The sequence below is a fragment of the Corylus avellana genome, chromosome 10 (assembly GCF_965113065.1).
Source record: "Corylus avellana chromosome 10, dhCorAvel1.hap1.2, whole genome shotgun sequence".
In the NCBI taxonomy this organism is placed as follows: domain Eukaryota; kingdom Viridiplantae; phylum Streptophyta; class Magnoliopsida; order Fagales; family Betulaceae; genus Corylus; species Corylus avellana.
Window position 1 is genome coordinate 10,428,414 of NC_142499.1, and position 21,567 is coordinate 10,449,980.

The 21,567-nt window shown below is 35.9% G+C and overlaps 1 protein-coding gene across 1 annotated transcript; it reads left to right on the top strand.

Moving 5' to 3' along the window:
• The first annotated feature begins 63 nt into the window (after positions 1–63).
• On the top strand, positions 64–21,116 carry LOC148583342 (uncharacterized). The gene is made up of 2 exons (XM_088511369.1): positions 64–1,351; positions 20,944–21,116. Exons 1-2 carry the CDS (start codon positions 64–66, stop codon positions 21,114–21,116), a joined length of 1,461 nt encoding a protein of 486 aa, XP_088367495.1.
• Positions 21,117–21,567: the final 451 nt, after the last annotated feature.

Consider the following 21,567-nt stretch of genomic DNA (forward strand, 5'->3'; position numbering starts at 1 on the left):
ACTCTTAGACGAATTAGATCCCAATAGAACTCTAATTTGCTAGAAGAGCGTTCCACTGAGACCATGGGGGACGGTAACCACGTAGCATTGCAAGATCACTATCTTCCTACCACTTACACTACTCCCACATGTCTTCGGTTGCCGGAAATTACGGCAACCCATTATGAAATTAAGCCTAGCACTATACGAAGTTTACCTTCCTTCTTAGGGCTTAGCACTGAAAATCCTTATGAATTCCTCAGTGATTTCGAATCAATCTGTGAGACCACTAAAATGAATGGATTCACTGAGGATGCCCTAAGGATGCGTCTTTTTCCTTTCTCCCTCAAGGAAAAAGCCAAACATTGGTTCCAGTCCTTAACACCCAATTCTATCACTTATTGGGCTCAATTGCAACAAGAATTTCTTAAGAAGTACTTTCCCATAGGCATGACCAATGATACTAGGAGAGCCATTACTACATTCTCCCAGTACGAGGGAGAGGATTTCCATGAGACTTGGGATAGGTTGCAGACCTTGCTTAGATCATGTCCACACCACGCTGTCCCAAAATGGCAGCTAGTGCAGTGTTTTTATGATGGCCTGACCGAGTCCAATAGAAAAATGGTAGATGCATCATGTGGGGGGACATTCATGTTGAAAAGTGAAAATGAAGCATGGTCTATGTTTGAAAACTTAAGTAACAATTCTCTTCAGCAGGTTTCCGCCAGACGAAGGGCACCAGCACCTAAAGCACCCAAGACGGAGAGTTTGTATGAAGCAGGCCATTCCCCAAACATAGCCAACCAAGTAGTTGAGGCTATCACCAAGAAGCTAGATCAAGTTTTGATGACTGCTGGTTTTACTCCTAATACTGCTCATAGGCACACACCACATAAATCTTGCTCATTTTGTTCAAGTCCTATGCATCATGAAAATAATTGCCCTCTTGCTGGAAATTATATTGATGTTGCTAATGAGCAGGTTAATGCAGCTTTCTCCAAACCAGGTAATGATCCGTACTCCAATTCCTACAACCCCGGGTGGAGAAATCATCCCAATTTCTCATGGAAGAACTCAAATTCGGGCAACTCAGCCCCAGGGCCATACAATCAAGCTCAATCCAACAGGCAGCCTTACCAACCTCAGTCCACTTACCGGCCTCCACAGCAGCACTACCAGTCTCCATCAGAGTCTAATTTTGAGGATCAGATTCTAAAAGCAGTGAATGAGCTAACCAGCGAGATAAAGCAGTCAATCAAATCTCAAGAGGAAAGAGTAAACTCACATACCCACTCCATTGCCAAACTAGAAGCTCAAGTTGGACAACTTGCCAATACCCTCAACAGGAGGGAAGAAGGAAAGCTTCCAAGTCAGCCAGTGACCAACCCTAGGGGACTATACGTGGTAGAAGGAAGCACATCTCAGCTGGAGCAAGTTCAAGCCGTCACCACATTGCGAAGCGGAAGACTGGTTGACAATCATGTGGAAGAAAAGAAGGATGAGCAAATCGAGGCCCCACAGAATCTGCATCAGGACAAGGGTAAACAAGTAAGCATCGAGGCATCTTTATCATCTACCCCCACTCCTGAGGTACCATATGAGCCTAAGGCCCCTTTCCCAGAACGTCTCAAGGCACCTTCCCACTTCGAGAAACAAGGAGAGAAGATACAAGACATGATGGAAACCTTCAAGCAGGTTCAAATCAACATCCCACTCCTTGAGGCCATCAAGCAAATTCCAGCCTATGCAAAGTTTCTCAAAGACCTATGCACTCAAAAGAGGAAGAATCAGAAGCACATTCCCAAGAAGGTCATTCTCACCGAGCAAGTAAGCTCTCTGATTCAGCATAACACTCCTCCAAAGTTCAAAGACCCTGGAGCGCCTACAATTTCATGCGTCATCGGAAACACCGAGATTGAGAGAGCTCTCCTCGACTTAGGAGCTGGTGTTAATTTGCTTCCATACTCGGTATATCAGAAACTGGGCCTAGGGGAATTGAAATCGACAAGTACTGTCTTGCAATTGGCTGACCGCTCGATCAAGAAACCCCGCGGGATTGTGGAGGATGTCATTATCAAGGTGGACAAGTTCTACTATCCAGTTGACTTTATAGTTCTGGACACAGAACCGGTCCCAAATCCAGAGAAGCAAATTCCTGTCATCCTTGGGCGACCTTTCCTTGCCACAGCCAATGCATGCATAAATTGCCGAACCGGAGTAATGAAGATCTCCTTTGGGAATATGAAGATCAGATTGAACATCTTCAATGCCTTCCAGAATGCACCTGATCAGAATGCATGTTACCTCTTGGATGACATTGGAGAAACTGTTGAAGACCCACTTCCTGATCCTCCATCTAGAGCCCCATCATGGAGCAACCCACCGGAGCCAATGCCTTTCACTTCAAGTACTCCACCACCTGATGACAACCCCACAGGGGACATATTTCATTCAAAAGCTGCTGAAGTTGATTTCATCGGGGTGGAAATTTTTTTTGCAAATTCCCTGGCTACCCCAGTTTTTGAGAACTCCCATAGAGACAAGAGGTTGATCATGAAATCAGTTCGGGACAAACACCCTGAACATTGTCATGGGGAGCATCAAGACCTATTCGCTGGGAGAGGCAGTTTCGGGATGTTAAGAAGAATCCTCTTCCTTGTGGAGTGCTACATGATCATAAAGAAGAAGGGATGGAAGAGCTTGATTGGACTTCTGAAGGATCGAGGTAAGATCCTTCAGGACTCGGACTTACATTGAGAAATACCTCCTAGGATCAAGTGCAGGCCCTGTGCGCTTGACCCTCCACTCCACTAGGGCATATGATCTCCATCCAGGTTTATTTTCTCCATTGTTGTTTCATTCTTTGTTTATCTTTTTACAACAATGTGTGCACTTGATTGGTATTTGGTTGGAGTATCACTTTATTTTTAGGACATGTGTTTTTGCATTCAAGTTTGGGGGTATGATATGCCCACATCTGCTCATTCAGGTATTTCTGTACTCTTGATCTTATTCTTTAGTTCTATACATACATTGGGGACAATGTATGATTCAAGTTTGGGGGTATGGAAAAACAAAACACGGTCCATTTTTGTTGTTATGTCATTCTTAAGCATATGGTTGAGCTTTGATTTTGGTTTAAATTTCATTGATATGCTTAAAGTTATGAACACATGATCATATGACTTAGGGATTTTAAGTCTTGTTACTTACTTTTGGCAACATGAGATGCTTCTTGTTTCAATTTAAATCTATCTTGAGCACACTAGCACATGTCTGTGAGGTATGAATTTTGAGACCAATTATGTTTGTTTTCAATATCTTGAATTCTGTTGGGTGACATATTGGGTGAATAACTTTGGCATGCTATAAAAAAAAAATAATAATAATAAATAAAATAAAATAAAATAAAAAAATCAAGTTTGAATTTTTCGCTGAGTAACCGGACCCCTTGCCTCATTAAGCAGTGAGTGTTCGCGTCAAAAAGTGAAATTTTTGGGTTGATTAATAAAATGGCTAGCTTAGCTTCGTAGCCTTTTTGACTCGAGTTAGTAAGTCCTTAGGGGTGTCTTTACACCTAATGCCCTAAAGCCATTTGGTTTGGGAGATATTGGCCTAACACTCGATACATGAGTCAACTAGAAAGCTTAAGGGAGCTAAGTATTACAAAGCCTTAAAAAAAAAAAAAAAAAAAAATGTATGCCTTGGTTGTTTCATTTGATTTGAAGTCCAATAAATTCTGAGATGTTGATTCATACATATTGGAATTATTTTGAAGCCTCATGATTATGTGTTAGTTCACTTTGCACTAATTGAAATTTGTGTATCTCAATCTGCCATTTGTAAGTGATTTGACTTGTAAATTCCTTGGAATTTTGAAAATGAAGTTTATAATTTTAATCCTGCTAATGAATGAGAACCATTATTTTTGTGATGCTTTATCCTTTTGAATAACATAATGATGACAATGTTTGTGGGTATCATTCCTGGAAAACCCTCACGAGACTTCACTCGTCCTCTAGGGAATGCCTAGGGGTTTAAAAGGCTTGTTGCATATGCTAAATGCAATCGTACATCCCATGAAAGATGGACTTATCTTTTTATTTTTCAGTTTATTTTCTATTTTGTATTGCTAAGGGACTAGCAATATGTAAGTTTGGGGGTGTGATAAGCGCCGAATGTTGCACATTCAAGCCCCTTAATTTGCATATGTTAATTCCTTAGCGTTGTTATTTGTTTGATTTTGTTTTGTTTTTGTGTTTTCAGGTTATAAATAAAGATGCAATTAATTCCATTCATTTTGGGCTTAAAAGCACACTTTGAGAAGACCTAGAAGATATGATTAAGCTTAACCAATCATGGTTAAGTTTAATCAAATAAAGGAAGAGATTAATTCGGAATTTTTCAAATTGGAGTCAAAATCGGATTGGATTCAATTTTGGATTCTGCATATGTCTCGGTATTTTGGCCCTAACTTTCAGCTCAAATATCCGATTGAGGTGATTCAAGTGGTACTGGAAAGCTAACTCAAATTTCTACAAATCATTGTGAAATATCATTTTCCTAATTCGGAGCGCCGCATTGCCAAAATTGCCCCGCAAGATAGGAACGCAATTCTGGGCGAATCCTATTCCGATTTGGACTTAGGTTTTCTTTATCATAATTGGACTTGGACTTAAATCTCTGAAATTTATAGGATTCCTAGGGCTTCTAGGACTCTCCTAAGCCCTATAAATAGGCCTCTAAGAATTGAGAAAGGACACACCGCTTCTAGAGCAAAATTCAGTAAATTGTCTTTGGAGCTTAGGAGATCATGAGCAACTAAACCCCTTCGTGGGGTGTTGATGTAACCCTATTCAAGCATAATGGTTTGATTGTATTTAATTTCTAGATTTTTAATTTATGCATGTTGATTGTATAACTATGAGGATTGCTACAATTGATTTATGTTCTTCATATTAAATGCAATTGTTCTTTAATTTCAATATCAATATTTGTGAAATTCTTCTCTTGTCTTAGAAAGTATTTTACTTTTATTGAAATCAAATCATTCTTGTTTTCTGTGATTATGAGGATGATGGTTATACAATGAGTTTAATTGACATATGATCAATAGGATTTGATAGGCCATGCCTAGGGAAGACGGATTGTACTACACCCTAGTTTAGTGTAATTTAGGTAGACAGTCCGTGCCAACCAAAGATGGGTTACACTTATTCATTGATTGTATGTATCCTATTAAAGAATTTGATAATTTATACCTAGGAAAGACGGGTCGTACCGCATCTTAGTGGTTAGGTGGACGATCCGTGCCAACCGAAGATAGATTATGCTTATTCTTTAATAAGGTAGTTTCTTGTTTATTTATAACATGCATAAAATGAATTTCTGGGATTAATTATGATTAGCCATTGTTGTGCGGATAGAGGTGAAGTCAATACCCTACACTCTCTCTCTTATTTTTAATCTCTTTTATTTTCATGCACTTTAGTTTTTAAAGAAAATCAAATCAATTCTCCTTTTTAATTAAGTTAATTTTGATCTTTTGAATTTTGATAATAAAACCCCTGCAGTCCTTGAGGTTCGACACCCTCTCTATAGCCGTATCCTACAAAGATTCGTCCTATTGCGAGTGGTTATTTTTATAATTGATATTTTTGGTCACAAAAATACCACATCAGGCAGCCAGCCTGTTGTAGTCATGATACAGGTGGGCATAAAATTGGATCACCAATTTTCTGTAAGGAGTGGGGGTGACCGGCTTGAAAAGCTTCTGGAGCCCCCGTCGCTTGAACTCGGAGACCGCCCATTGAGTCTACTCAAGATTTTGAAAGTCTTCGCGAACGGTGAAGGTGGTCTCAAATAGAAGCTCCTGCTCCTCAAAAGTGGGTGGGGGGAGAAATGGCTAGGGTATCGGACCCTCGGGAGGACGAAGCTCGAGTTCTTGGCATGATGAGCTTGATTGGGGACTTTTGTCAAACACATGGTGTGCACTAGAGATAGCCAAAATTGCAAAATAACGTAACTTCGCTCAAAACCTCCTGCAAAAACACCAAAATCCAACCACAACAAAAGCAATGTGGGTGGATGAACACCCACAATTGCAGAAATATGAGAAAAAAAAAAAAAAGGTGGCGGAAGTGATTGTGGTTGGGGTGTTGATGGGAATGGGGTGTAAAGTAGAGGTGGTGAAAAGTACCTGGTATGGTTGCCGGAGAAGAGAATCGTGTGGTGGCTGTGTGGTAGAGGTGATGAAAAACGGTGGACGAGTGGTTTTGTGCTTTGGTTGTGTCGGAGTTGCATGGGTGCTTGGAGAGGTGTACGGCGCAGGGGAAGAAAAATATGTGGGGTGTGGGGGAAAGTGACCTAAAATAGGTCACGTGGTGTGCTGTCCGAGTGCGCTCGATCGCACACATGGTGCGATTGATCGCACTCGGCCAAGGGTGTGCGCGGTGATTCTGTTATTGCGATCGAACGCACCCAAGTTGCGATCGATCACAATAACAGAATGGCTCAAATATATATATATTTTTTAATTTTTATTGCATAATGTACGACAACTTCGATCATGATATGATCAAATAATCGATCAAACTTGAAACAATTGAAATTGAAGGTTTGATCGAATATCCGATCAATCATAATGAATTAGTTCGATTGATCATGATAAGATCAAATGATTGAAACAATTGAAATTGAATGTTTGATCAGACATCCGATTGGTCCTACCTAGTGCATTCGTTCGATCGATCGTGATAAGAATCAATGATCGAACAAAATTCAAACAAATTAAATGTTCGATAGAACATTTAATTGAACTCTAAGCATTGTATATTATATTAGTGCATTACTTAAATTGATCGGGATACAATCAATAAAACTTGACATGATTGAAGGTTCAATCAAACATCTGATAAAATCAATTCCGATCAATACTATTACATATTAGTCTGATCGATCGTAATGGGATCAAATGTTCGATCAAACATCCGATTGATCATAATGAATTAGTTCGATCGATCGTGATATGATTAAATGATCGATCAAACATCTGATCGATCCTAATAAATTAGTTCGATTGATCGCAATAGGATCAATCGTTCGATCAAACATCTGATCGATCATAATGAATTAGTTTGATTGATCGTGATAGAATCAAATGTCTGATCGATCCTACTGAATTAGTTCGATTGACTGTGGTATAATCAATTGATAGATCAAATTGGATACAATTGAAGGTTCAATCGAACATTCAATTGAACTGTTAGCTTTTTATATTATCTTAGTGCCTTAGTTATATTGATCTTATATTACTTTTGGATTTTGTATTATTTTATAATTAATTATAAGATAAATATCAACTTAATGATCTTTATCATAAAAATTTATTAAACAGAAATTTTTAGTTAATATTATAAGAGAAAAATTTAAAATAAATAAATAAATAAATAAAAATGAAAAAATTGGAAGTATATTTTTTTTGGGAAAAATATAAAAAAGCCACCCAAAGTACCAGTCGTTTGCAATATAACTCTCCAATGTTCAAAAGATACTAAAGTAGCCTCCCGAACTACCAAATTGTATAAAAATGCCACTTATTTTTAATATTCCTATAATACCCCTATTATTTTAACAAATAAATAATAAAATAATTGAAAAAAAAAACGAAACAATTTTTAAAAAAAAAATACAAGAAAACCAATGGGTGAATAAAAACAAAAAAGGAAAACGTTTTTTTGGAATAAATAGTAAATAATTAATAACTGTAGTTGGCATAAATTACAAATTGTTTCATGTTTTATTAAAGTAAATCAAAGATATGACAATTTTTTAAAAATACAAGAAAACCAATGGACGAATAAAAACACAAACAAAAAAAGAAAATGTTTTTTGGAATAAATAATAAATAATTAGTCACTGTAGTTTGCCTAAATTACAAATTTCTTCATATCATATTAAAGTAAAATCAAAGGTACAAAATTTGACTTCAGGGAATAAACTGTTTTTTTTTTTTTTTAAATATCTAAAGAACCGTACATTTGATTTTACTTAAAAGAATAGGGGAATTATAGAAATATAACAAAATAAGTAGACTTTTTGATACAATTTGGTAGTTTGACAGGTTACTTTAGTCCCTTTTGAACATTGAAGGACTATATTGCAAACGGCTCATAGTTTGAAGGGTTTTTTTTTTTTTTTTTTTTTTTATATATATATTTTTCTCATTTATTTTTTTTTAAAGAAAATACCCCAAGTATTGATAGATGGCGGTAAACTGGCGGGGGTTCTAAAATTTTCGGAACCCATTTTTTCACCAAATCCCACACCTCTCGCCAATCGTCTCTCACTCTCACTCTCTCCCTCCCTCTCTCTCAATCTCTCTCTCTCTCACTCACTCCACGCAAGTTTCTCTCTCTCCGGCAACTTTCTTTCCGGTGCACCTCTCTCATTGCCAGCTCTCACTCCGGCGAACTTAACGCTCTCTTCTAGCTCTCTCAGGTATGAGTTTCTCCTAAACCCTTGCAAACCTTAAATGCCTCTCAATCACTCAAATAGTATCCATGAATTGTGATTTGAAGAAATTAAGTATTTGGGTACTTCCTCTCTTCTTCTCTTTCTATTTTGTCCCTACATAACTGATTGGTTCCATTCAAAAATTGCCGTGGACCCCTAAATTCTTCTAAATTTCTAGGAACAAATTTGAAAAAAAAAAAAAAAAAAAAAAAAAAAAAAAAACGAATTGTAATGGGTACTCAGTTTCTATTTTTTTGTTTTTTTTTGTTTTTAACTCTCTACTTCTAGGGTTGTTTAGGTTTAAGAAGAATTTTTTTATTTTCTGAAATATCTATAAATTGTTGTATCTTTTGCTGCTGAGTTGCGTCTTGTTTCCTGAGATGTTTTTGGTTGGCTTTTGTTGGTTGTGATTTCTCCTTTTGAGAGTGGTTTGTAATATCTGGTGGTTGGTTTTGTGTTTCAGCTTGTTTCTGGTTGTTAAGAAAGAAAATATTTACTCATAAAAAAAAAGAAGAATAAAAGTGAAATTATGTCAAGAAGAAAAAAGTATTTACTCGAAAGCATAAACTCCATGTTTTTCTTTGTGAATGCCTATATATAGGCCGTTGTCTCTCATTATTCTTCTTTAGGGTTTTAAGAATTTCCACCAATACTTTCTAATTTACTGAAGTGGAGATTCATTCCTCAAGTTTGTTGAGAAGGAATGCATAGCATAAGTAGATAGTTGTTGAGTGTTACATCTTTACAAAAGTGCACCTGAATCCTTATCGATAATTTGAGTCGTGGACCATCGGGCCTTCCAATTATGGGTTGCCGACTTTCTAAGCTTTTTGGTTGTGGGCAGTCAGGCCATTGGTGGGTAACGTAGCGAAAAGTCGTAGATAACCAAGCCCTATAATAAGTTCTAACCTTATACAATTGTCTTTGATATGGTACATTTGTGCCGCTTCAATCTTCATAGTAATATATACATAGTCATTGATTTAGGATATAATTTGCATGCTTTAGAAAGTTGATTAGGAATGTCTCTGCTTGTGAGAAATAGCTTTTCATTTTAGGGGTTTTGATCCTCTTCCTAGTTTGAGAACCAAAGGGGAGTCATGACTTCTATAAGTTTTAGTTTTAATTTTTTTAGTAACTGAGCAAGCTTTTACACTCAAGACACACACACAAAAATCAAGCCCTTTAGTTCCATCGTGCTTTCTAAATGTCGTTATCTGGGGTGGAAAGCAATGAGGAAGAATGGCGAGGACACCTAATATAGTTATTGTATGCATATTATGCTTCTTGAAGACATATGTTTATTCTTTGGCCTTATTTATGTGAGCCCCATCCAACCAAAAAATAAAAAAACTCATCTTGGGAGATCTTGAGATCACTTGATGGATCTGAGTTTCAAATATTGAGGCTTGGCCATTATAGGAAGTAGTCCTATTGATCAGTCTTATAATATGAATAATGTGGTCATGTAGGTGGTTGCTAGCAAGTCCTGTTTGCATTGATATTAAGTTTGTTCCTTCTTTTTTTTAATGGCATTGAACGCCTATCTGCGATCGATCGCATCAGGCCTGTGATCGATCGCAGATTACTCTGATTCTCATTTTGAGCTTCTGGGACTGCGATCCATTCTGCGATCGATCGCAGATTACTCTGATTCTCACCTTGAGCTTCTGATCCTGCGATCAATCGCACTTGACCTGCGCTCGATCCCCTTAGGAGATGCTTTAACATATATAAACACATATAATCTTTTGTGGTTCCATTAAACCTCTCTTCTTCTCTTGTGGTTGTATTAAACCTTGCTTCTTCTCTTATTATTACTTTTAGATTAGTATTAAGTCTTATTCTTATATTAGGATTATGTTATTCATTTTCTACTTCACATCAACTTATGTTATCAAAGTTGGTATGGGTTATGATTGTATTGTCTTTTCTATTTAAGTTCAATTACGGAAGCAGCATAGTAAACTTGAAACAAGACAACATTCTATAATAAATATCAAAGCTAACAACAATACTAAAAAATGTAAAACTGTCATTGAGCTAAACTAGTAAATAAATTACAAATAGAAATTTGTTCTAAACTAGTAACCCACTTCTAGAATATTTTGTTAGGTAACATCGCATTGAGCTAGCATCATTTCGTAAATATTTGTTCTAAACTAGTAACCCACTTCTAGAATTCTCTCATTACTCATGCTCATTTTAAACTTTTCCTCCCTTAATATTTGAGAACAGACCTCCCATTTAATCCTCTTAATTCTTAAGAATCTGACCTTCTAATTCCCTTGTGTGCGTACATGTACGTAACAAATAACCTCTAATAGGGACATCAATATGGATAGGAGTTGGATGCGGGAAAGTACTCGGTGTTCAGAGCGATTTCAAAAAGGTGTGGAAGAATTCATGGGAATGCAGTTAAATCAGTTGATTCACGTGATATGACAAAGTGTCCATGCCGTGATTGTGCAAATCGATATTATTGTCATATTAGCGAGGTGAAGGGTCACTTGTATATGAATGGATTTACTCCGACATACACTCGATGGATATTTCATGAGGAAGAAGATCATTTTAGGGTAAACACTTCTACAAACATGCACACACATACAAGTGAAATGATGGAGGAGGTTGATGCAGTTGAAGAATTATTAGACGATGTATATATGGGGACATTTGTTCATGCTAACATCGGAGAATCCTCTACTTCACAGGGCCCCACAATTGATGATTACGAACAAACAAGCTCCTTCTACTGATTATGGGAAGATGGTTTACGAGAACTGTATCCAGGCTGCAAGAAATTTACACAAATTGCTTTTGTACTGAAGATGCTTCATATAAAGGTATTCTGCAACATGAGTAACAAGGCGTTTGATATGATGATTGACTTTATAAAGACGGCCCTCCCAGATGGAGAGACATTGCCACGCTCGTATAGAGAAGCAATACAGTTTAGGCGACACTTGGGATTCGGTTACGATAAGATACACGCATGCAAGAATGGTTGTGTGCTTTTTTGGAAAGAACATGCAGACAAAGTGGTATGCCCAAAGTGCAATAATTCAAGATGGATTGATGGCAAAGGCAGAAAAAGTAATATTCCTCAAAAGGTCTTACGGTATTTCCCAATAAAATCGAGATTACAACGGTTGTTTACGACAAAAAAAATGGCCAAGGAAATGCGGTGGCACAAAGAAGGTTGAGAAGATGATGGCAATACTCTCAGACACCCCGCCGATTCTATTGTATGGAAAGAGTTTGATAAAAGACATGAGTGGTTTACAAGTGATTCCCGTAACGTGCGGCTTGGTTTAGCAAGTGATGGTTTCAACCCATATGGTAATATGAGTACAACATATAGCATATGGGCAGTAATGTTAACGGTATACAATCTCCTTCCGTGGATGTGTATGAAGAGTCCAAATTTGATGTTGTCCCTTATTATCCCTGGGCCTTCAGATCCTGGAAAGAATATTGATGTATATTTGCGGCCATTGGTTGATGACTTGAAAGATTTATGGAATGAAGGCATACACGTGTACGATGCATCAAAGAAAGAGACATTTCAATTGCATGCGACATTACTATGGACTATAAATGATTTTCCCGCATATGAAAAATTATCTGGGTGGTCTACAAATGGAAATCTTGCATGTCCAGTATGTAATAAGGATACATCGTTCAGGTACTTGAAGTATGGGCATAAGGTGTGCTTCATGTGTCATCGTCGGTGGCTTCCTCAAGAGCATCCATGGCGCAAAAGAGGAGATTTGTTCGATAGTACAAAGGAGCATAGATTGGAACTTGAAGAATTGTCTGCAAGTCAATTGTTGAAACAACTAAAGGATGCTGAGGGTTTACAATTTGGAAAAACATGCGGGAGAAAGAGAAAGTACACAGATGCTGTGTTGAACTGGAAGAAGAGAAGTATTTTCTTTGAGTTGCCATACTGGTCAAGCTTGAAACTACGTCACAATTTAGATGTAATGCATATTGAGAAGAACATATGTGAAAGTATCATAGGTACGTTGATGAATATTGATGGGAAGACCAAGGACACAATCGAGGCACGAAGAGATTTACAGTTGATGGGTATACGTTAAAAATTGCATGTGCAGCCAAATGATGAAACTTATAGGATGCCACTTACGAAGTACACCTTGACAAGAGATGAGAAGAAGAGTTTATGTGAGTGGTTGAATGGTGTTAAATTTCTTGACGGGTATGTATCGAACATTGGTCGATGTGTGAACAAGCTTCCTGGTAAAATCTCGAGTATGAAAAGCCACGATTGTCATGTCTTCTTACAACGCTTGCTTCCTGTTGCAATTCGAAATTTCTCTACGTCGGAAATATGAACAACATTGACCGAGTTCAGTACCTTTTTTATGTAGTTATGTGCACGGACGTTGAAAGTTGATATCCTGAAACAAATGAAAGTCGACATTGTAATAATTTTATGCAAAATGGAAAAAATATTTCCGCCAGCTTTTTTTGATGTTATGATCCATCTAGCACTTCATTTACCTCGGGAGGCCGAGCTTGCCGGTCCTGTACAAAACCGTTGGATGTATCCATTCGAAAGAGAACTTGGAAGATATAAGAAGTGGACGCGTAACAAAGCGCGTCCAGAGGGGTCTATTGCCGAGTGTTACCTAGCTGAGGAGAGCTTCACCTTCTGTTCCAGGTATCTTCGGGGGATTGAGACAAGATGGAACCGTGAACGGAGAAATGTTGACGTTGATATTGTAGAAATGAGCCAGCGCTTGGATGTGTTCTCCCAACAAGTTCGGCCGTTAGAAGCAGCTAAATTAGTAACACTGGATACTAATGATTTTGGTAGGGCACGATGGTATGTGCTTACCAACTGTACTGAAACGGCCTCATATTTGGAGTAAGTTTAGTAATGGTCTTTGTGTTTTACCTGTTACGACATGTTATAATTTTAGCGTTGATGATCATTTACCAATACGTTTATTTTTCATGCAGTGAACATTATAATATGATCAAAAGAGAAGGCGGCCGTGACATTGAAAAAAAACATGAGGCTAACTTTGTACGTTGGTTCCATAAACGTTTATGTAATAGTGGGCATACTGCAGACAATGGCTCAAAACAATTATACGATCTTGCATGCGGGCTTGATCGTCATGTTAGATCGTATAGAGGTTGCATCGTGAATGGGGTTAGGTCCATACGAAAGAATGTGCAGAAACTCGTACTACCCAGAACAGTGGTATTTCTATTTCAGGTGAGGACGAAACCTCAATAACGGAGTATTATGATGAGTTAAAAAATATTTTAGAGTTACGTTACCCTGGCCAAAATCTCGTGTACTTGGTTGAGTGCGATTGGTGGGACACTGGGAGTGCAACAGGAGTACGAATGGACCAAGGCTTCACGATTGTGAATACTTATCGTAAATGGTGTGAATCCGACCTGTTCATCTTAGCATGTCAAGCTTCGCAAGTGTTTTACTTGGATGATCCTAAATTGGGTGGTAATTGGAAAGTGGTGCAGAAGTGGATCAATAGAGACATCTATGATATTCTAACAGTATAAAAGGGAGATAATACAGAAGATGACCAAAGACTCAGTGATGACGTATACCAGGAAGGTGAATGTGTTGGGGGTAATATGGTATTTGTTGATGAAGCAAATGTTGAAGCCTCCACTGAATTACGTAGAGATGATGCGACAATAGCAATTGATGAATTATATATTCAACTTGATGCAAGCATGTTTGCCAACGATAACTTGCCGGACGAGAACCATGATACAAACTTTGATGAGGAAGAGGAGTTATGTAGCGACAACAATATAGACTCTGAACACGAAGAGGACTCTAAACACGAACAATTATCTTCAAGTAACAGTGATACAAATTTTGAATTTGAATCTGATGATGAAATGTGTTGAACATAGGCTCACATTTGGTGTAAGTACAAAGTGTATTAGAAAATTTAATGAAGTTGATGCTCTCTCTCTCTCTCTCTCTCTCTCTCTCTCTCTCTCTATATATATATATATATATATATATATATATATTGTGGTGTTTTTTTTTTTTAATTTTTTACTAGCATGATTATTGTATGTTTGTCAAAAATATTGAACATGCTATATGGTTATAATTTTTTTGTTTTTGAGTTGTTAGCGGATTGATCATAACAATGACAACAACAGGACGCAAACGTGTTCTAGCAGCACGAGGCCGAGGCCAAGGTCAAGGTCGGGGCTTATTGACGAGCATGAGAGTCCGACTCCCAATTTCTGGGCTTGGTGATACAGATATGCAAATGGCGCCCTCGCCCCTCCTCCTCCTCGAGTCAGTGGATAGGCATCTTTTGCACGAGTCTAATAATCTTATTCACTCAGTGGTAGGATTGGATTCACAGGGAACCGCCCCTACTGCATCTTGTAAGTTCATGAATTATATGTTTATGAAATGTTATTTTTGTATTATTTTGGTTTGTTATAGACATTTGACAATATACTTTTCCAAATATAACTTACTATGTTACCATGTTTTGCGTAACAGTTACCACGTCTGTCAGAAGTGTAAGGGGTAAGGTCAAGTGTAAGAAGTTGAGTGACCACGTACTTAAGAATGGTCCCTTAGTGCTAAACATCCCAAATAGACACCGGACACCTGTAGGCGATAATGCATCATGGTTTGCAAGCAAGATTGGGGAGATTATTCGTAACATGTACGAACTCTATCACGGTGAATGGAAAAAGGTCCCAGCTGAGGAAAAGAGCAAGTTATTATTTCATGTTCAGGTATGAATATCAATGTAATGTTTAAGAATATGTTTCGTATGAAAAAATAATGTGACACATTTTTTAACATTGTTTTCTTATCTATTATGTATTAGTCAAACTTCGCACTGAATATAGGACAATACGAGCACATCAAAGCTGTTGAACTTAAATTGGGTCGTGCATATGCTAGGCTTCGTTCGAACTTGTATAGGGACTTCTACAAGAAATATTTTGAAGGCATTCGTAAAAACGATGATGAGGGGATTGTCAAGGCTAAGGCTATTGGGAGGGAAAACGTGCCAGCATGGTATGATCCTAAACAGTGGAACCTAATATGTGACTCATTTGATGGCGATAAATGGACGGTAAATATATATTATTATGCTGATTAGAAAATTCAGATTGATATAATTTGCATGCACTTGAAGACATTTTATGAATAATTGTGTTTTTTTTTTCCTCCAAATTTCATAGAAAAAGTTTGAACGAAATAGAAAAAATAGAAGCAAATTGGAAAGAAAGCACACAGCTGGGACTTGTTCATTTGTCAACGTCATTTACAAAAAGGTAAGTATCTCGTAGCATAATTTAATGAAAGTAACATTATTTAGTGTAAACTTTGATTATATGTATTATGTGTAGGAACAAGAAACAAAAGTGAATCCCAATCCTGTTGAACTATATATGGCTACCCATACAAGAAAAAATGATAAAGAGTTTGTGAACGACAAATGCAAAAGTCTATATGTAAGTAAATGTTTACGCTCCGATCATTAAGTTGATTAGTGAAGAACATGAATAGTAAACTTGCATGAAGTATATATTAAACTAAGGCCAACTATGACTTATGCAGCTTCAGATGGAAGAATTAACAACCAGTGAGGCCTTAGAGGAAGGCAATGTGGAGGGAACAAGTGTGGAGGACCGAATGCAAGAAATAGTCACACAAGTACTAGGGGGTCGACGATCTGGGCACGTTAGAGGAATGTGATGCAGTCTTATTCCTACCTCTTTAAGTATTTCATCTCAAGCGTTTGCCCATTTCGACAACCATGACGAGTGTAGGAAAAGACAAGAAGATACTCAAAGCGAGCTTCAACAGACTAGAATCGAACTTCATCAGTACAGGGAGAATTTGCAAGTCAACGTTGAGGAAACGAACAAATTGAAAGCCACTGTTGAGTTCTTAATGTCACGTATTGGAAGGTTAGTGAAACTCTACCTATGCATTAATTTTACAAAAACACACATACTAAGTAATCGTTAAAAAGCTTATTGATCATTATATGAAATTCTATTCTTCTTAGGTCTAGAGGGAGCTTGATTGGAGGTGCATCAAGTGATGCCAACAATTGAGGGAGCTTTGGAATAATCATTTATTTAGGATGTACTTTTTGATACCATCTATTTGGGATATATTTTTAGATACTATGTATTTGGATAGTTGTTGGTACTTTCTATTTGCTACTGTGTATTTGAGTATTTGTTGATCGTGATCTGTTTGATAATGTATATTTGTTAGTACTTTTTATTTGGTTTATATTATGTTAAGATATTCGCAAAATTTTTGGTTCAAGAACTTTTGAGTTAGTAAATCTCCCTTGACATGTTTATCAAGGTTAAAGAACTTTGAGTAAACAATGCAAGGGAGTAATAATATCTTTCAAAATTTTATTTTTAAGTGTATGCCGGATGACAAAAGTACAAGAAAGTTAAACCACCCAAGCAGGTTCTCACTTTAATATGTTTCATGAAGAAACACATTTTTAGTATCTCTCTCTATCATGTTGCGTTTCATTCTCATTGTCTTTGATATTATATATTGGTTCATTGTGGTAGATTACTCAAATTGCTTATGAGGATGAATTGCCAAGAAAGAGGATGCAGATAAGTACTTTATTTTGGGTTCTGGAATTTTGCTGCCCATGGATTGTAAAACATATATTTAATAGTTTTCTCCCTTGGCTGGTTTGGTTTATGGGGCAATTCTCACATATTTTTGGTGATTTTGATGAGGTTAGTCATTTTGAGTTACGTTTCTTTTGGGCATTTAGATTAGTTTGAAGATTGTTGTCTGATGTGGTGAAGTAGTGTTAATGCATAGTAGTCTTCTCCAAAAGGTGTTAAACTTTTAAACTTTGCCAATATTTGTGGTTTTCGGCTTGTGTTTCCAATGATAGGTGTCGTTTTGTAGTTTTAAGCCATTATTCATGATATGTTTGGCCTTTATATTATATTTTTTTCATAATTATAGGATAAAGAGGTATAAGATCATATAAAGTTCAAAAATCACCATTTTTTCCCTTTACATTCTCAACAAAATAATGGAGAATCTGAATTTTCGCTTTTTTCTTTTTTCTCTTTCCATTTTCTCTTGGTCTCTTTTTCGACCCCATAGATACTATTGTTTTGTGCTTTTTCTTCTACTAGGAGTTGTGATTTGTTGTGTGGCAAAACGAACTATGTTATGTTATATTTGTCCCCAAAGTCTGATTTCGTCGAACATATAGATGTAGATATCCACTCTCAATTATAGGGTCATTTGCATTCTGTGCGTAAATAAAATAATTTTGCTATCAACATTTAACTCTAGATTAATATGCAACATCCACTACACCATTCAAATTAGGGTTAAAATTAATGTAATAGTGGGCAGATGAATGGTGGGTTGCACTAAGCTGTCAAAATTAATAGATTAGTGCCTTTTAATATGTAATGTCCTCCCTACATCATCCCCCAACTAATATGTTAGTTTTGACACTCATTTGGAGAAGGTAAATTGGATATTGAATGACCCCATAGTTTAGGGTAGATAGCTGAACTTAACCATTTCATTTAATTTCAAGAAATTTGGTGGGTTATGCTTGTTATTTTCATTTCAGGTTCCTAGCACAGAGATTGACAATACCCCTCCCAAGTTCTTCACACATTGGGATCTAGACTCTAAAATGTTTACGGTTAGTTTGTTTAATATTTGCTGAACTGCTTCCAATGTTTTTAGATGTGATTTGGCACAAAGATTGACAGTTTTATTGAACAGTCTACCTGGTCTGAGTTGTTTATAAGTCACTGGACTAAAAACCTTCTGTAACCTAGACATGTCATTTGATTGCCAGTGGGTTAGGTCTTGGTCTTAATTCTCATTGTAGCTCTCTCTCTCAATTTATTTTGGCACCTACTGACGCAACCAAGTAGACCAACTTACCTGCTTGCTGAATTGGGCTGGACAATCTTTTCTTTCTCTTTCATAGGCCACTTGCTAGTCAGGTTAAAATACACTGAATTTTCTTTTTTCAAGTTTTTTTGTTGGTTTGTTCCTGCTAATGGTAACTTATCTGACCCCCCCCCTTTTTTTTTTGTGTCTGTCAATGTGAAGTTGCAATTATATTTCAGACAACCAACCTTAACAATTTGTCAATCAATTCAAAGAGTTCAATAAAAGAGGAGGCTTTCATGTGAACAAGCATGTCAGAAGGAAAAAAGAAAGAAAGAAAGAAAGAAAGAAAGCTTTAAACGGACTATATGTACATTGATGTTTTGAATTTTTTTAGCCACATTTATCTTTAGTTTCACTCAAAACAGAGTACAATATTTTTATTCTTGTCATGATTAGTAGATAAATTGTTCAGGACACGTTCAATAAATAACATGATCTAGTTATAGGAGGCAGCCTGCTTTTGACATACACAACTGGCTATGTTGCTCCTCTCCTTTTGCTCATAATTAACATGTATTGGTGGGACTGTTACTGATATATGTTAGAAATATTGTGGTTAGGAGTTAGCCGATATATGTTACTGATACCAGTGTTCCGCATTTGGATGCAACTATATTTGATTGAAGAGATTTGTTATACTTCAGTTGTTGGATGTTCCTTAATAGGAAGGCCTTTTGTGACTTCCCTTTTTTCTCAAACCCAAAAATGATATATGCTAATATGATTAATACTCATACATGTTTATAGCCAAATAAGGTGTAGCTCAAATTCTACTTCTTTCATTATAAGAATAGGATATCCCCATGACCATGAATGTTGCTATATATTGAGTGCATTTGCATATACTTAAAATAAAAATAAAAACTCCTATGTCCGTGAATGAGAACTTTCATTTTTTTTTTTTTTTTCCTTTTTGAAGGATAACGATGAATTTGACAATTGTTGTTCGTAATTGACATATAGAATAAAAAAATATTGTGTTATTAATTGCTTTCAAGATTATGGGGAAAAATTGTCTGGAAAAGCCATAATTAACACAATTTCTGCTTTTATTTTATTTTATTTGTTATAATTCCAATTAACTATTGATGACAATGGGCTGACATTTTGGGTTCATTAGTATCATAAGCTAAGCAAAAAGGATTGCTCATAGAGCTAAGTCTCTATTACTTCTTTCTACAATGAGTTATATCGAGTTCGGGTGCCTTTCTACCATTGTTGGTGTTTGTTAATCTTATTGTCGATTCTTATTATTATTTTTAAATTAAGGCTCTATTTGTTTCAACATAAAATATTTTCTGTTCAAAGTATTTTTCAGCGTTTAGCAAGTATAAAAAATCAACAAATATTTCTTATATTTTTATTCAATCATATTAACGTATAAATATCAATTATTACTACAAACATAAGAAAATTAATGCAGCAAAAAAAAAAAAAACAAAAGAAGAAACTTAAAAATTATGTTTAGTTAACATATCAATTTTTTGTCATATACCCTTGCACTTACAAACTGGTAAAGTTTTGATCTGATCAATGTTGTGCATTCATTCTTCATGGGTTTGCCATTGAAAAAACTACAAAGGGGAAAAAAGAAAATCCAAGGGTATTGATTTTGAACTTATGTATTAGGTGAGATCATATATTTGCATTTTAGTTAATTCATATATATATATATAAACTGTTAATTAGCCCTCTAGGCACGGTCACCGATAGGGGACAATTTGCCTTGACTTCGCTGGGGACCAATAAAAGTCATTTTTCCATACAAAGATTTAGAAAAAAAAAAGAAACAAGAACACTAAAAATAGTACTCTGGAGGTGATTGTCCCATCACCCATGTGCTGGAATATAATGTGTATTCCTAGCTCCTCAATTTCATTTGCATTTCAGAAGACTATCTCTATCTACCCATTGACCTCAAACTTCAAACACGGCGATCAATCCCTCATTCCCATAATTATTGGACCAAATAAAGATCACAAAAAATATCTCTCAGTTTGAAGATAAGAAAAATATTATATTTCAACCACTTATGACAAAGAATACCAAGAACACACGACGATATAGATAACTAATAATAATTATAAAAAATAAATTAAAAATTAAAAATTAAAACTTCATAATATTAATATATAATAAGATCATTGACCATATCGAATAAATTAAAATTTATTCAGATAAACGTTGCAATATGAAAATAACAAAACTGACAGCCTTGGTGAAACTTCAACAACAAAATGAGAATCTCTTAAAATTTGGTTAGTAAAAAGAAAAACATAAATAAATTCTCAGGTTTCCGTTTTTTTTTTTTTTTGTTCCTTTTAGTTGTCTTCTCTTGAATTCGGTTCAATTTCCAGTGTTCCGGTATATATATATATATATATATATATATATATATATATATATATATATATATATATTAACGTTATATTAACGTAATTATCATTCTTCTGCACATTCTGTAGTTGTGAAATTTCTGGTATACATGAATATATACAATTGGGATGCAATGGAATTCTGCCAAATCCTCACATTTCTCACCGCAGCGGTTGTTTGTAAAACTATTGATTTTGATACTTGGCGCAATCAAACAATTGATTTCGTTGAGAACGAGGAAATAGAGGAATCAGGACCGTAACCATTCAAAGCATGTATTTGCTTACATAGTGATGTAGATTGGAATTCAAAGCTTATCTTATCTTATCTTTTAGTCTTTTATTAGGTTTCTTTGTTAATTGTTTATTCTATCTTATCTTTCAGTCTTTATTTGAATTAGGTTTCTTTGTTAGTCTTTTATTTGGTTTAGTTGTCTTTCGTAGACTTCTAAATTAACTTTATTTCATTGTTATCATAGGACTAGGAGTCTTGGGCTATAAATATATGCTTATAGCATTTAACAATGCAGTTTATGATTATTATTGAGTTTGTTTAATAAGAATTACTCAGAGTTGAGTTTCTTTGTGTTTTTCCTTAAACCATAGATAGAATCTATAGTTTTTAAGAAGATTTCTTTGATTCTTGTGATAGTCTCACAATCTTAGAAATATTTATCCCTTCTACTTGCTCTTTTTCTTGTTCACCACAATCCT

Coding starts and splice junctions, on each gene's coding strand:
- LOC148583342 (XM_088511369.1), top strand. CDS start 64: ATGGGGGACGGTAACCACGTAGCATTGCAAGATCACTATCTTCCTACC. Junction 1,352..20,943: donor GGAAGAAGGAAAGCTTCCAA/GTCAGCCAGTGA, acceptor CACATTCTGTAG/TTGTGAAATTTCTGGTATAC.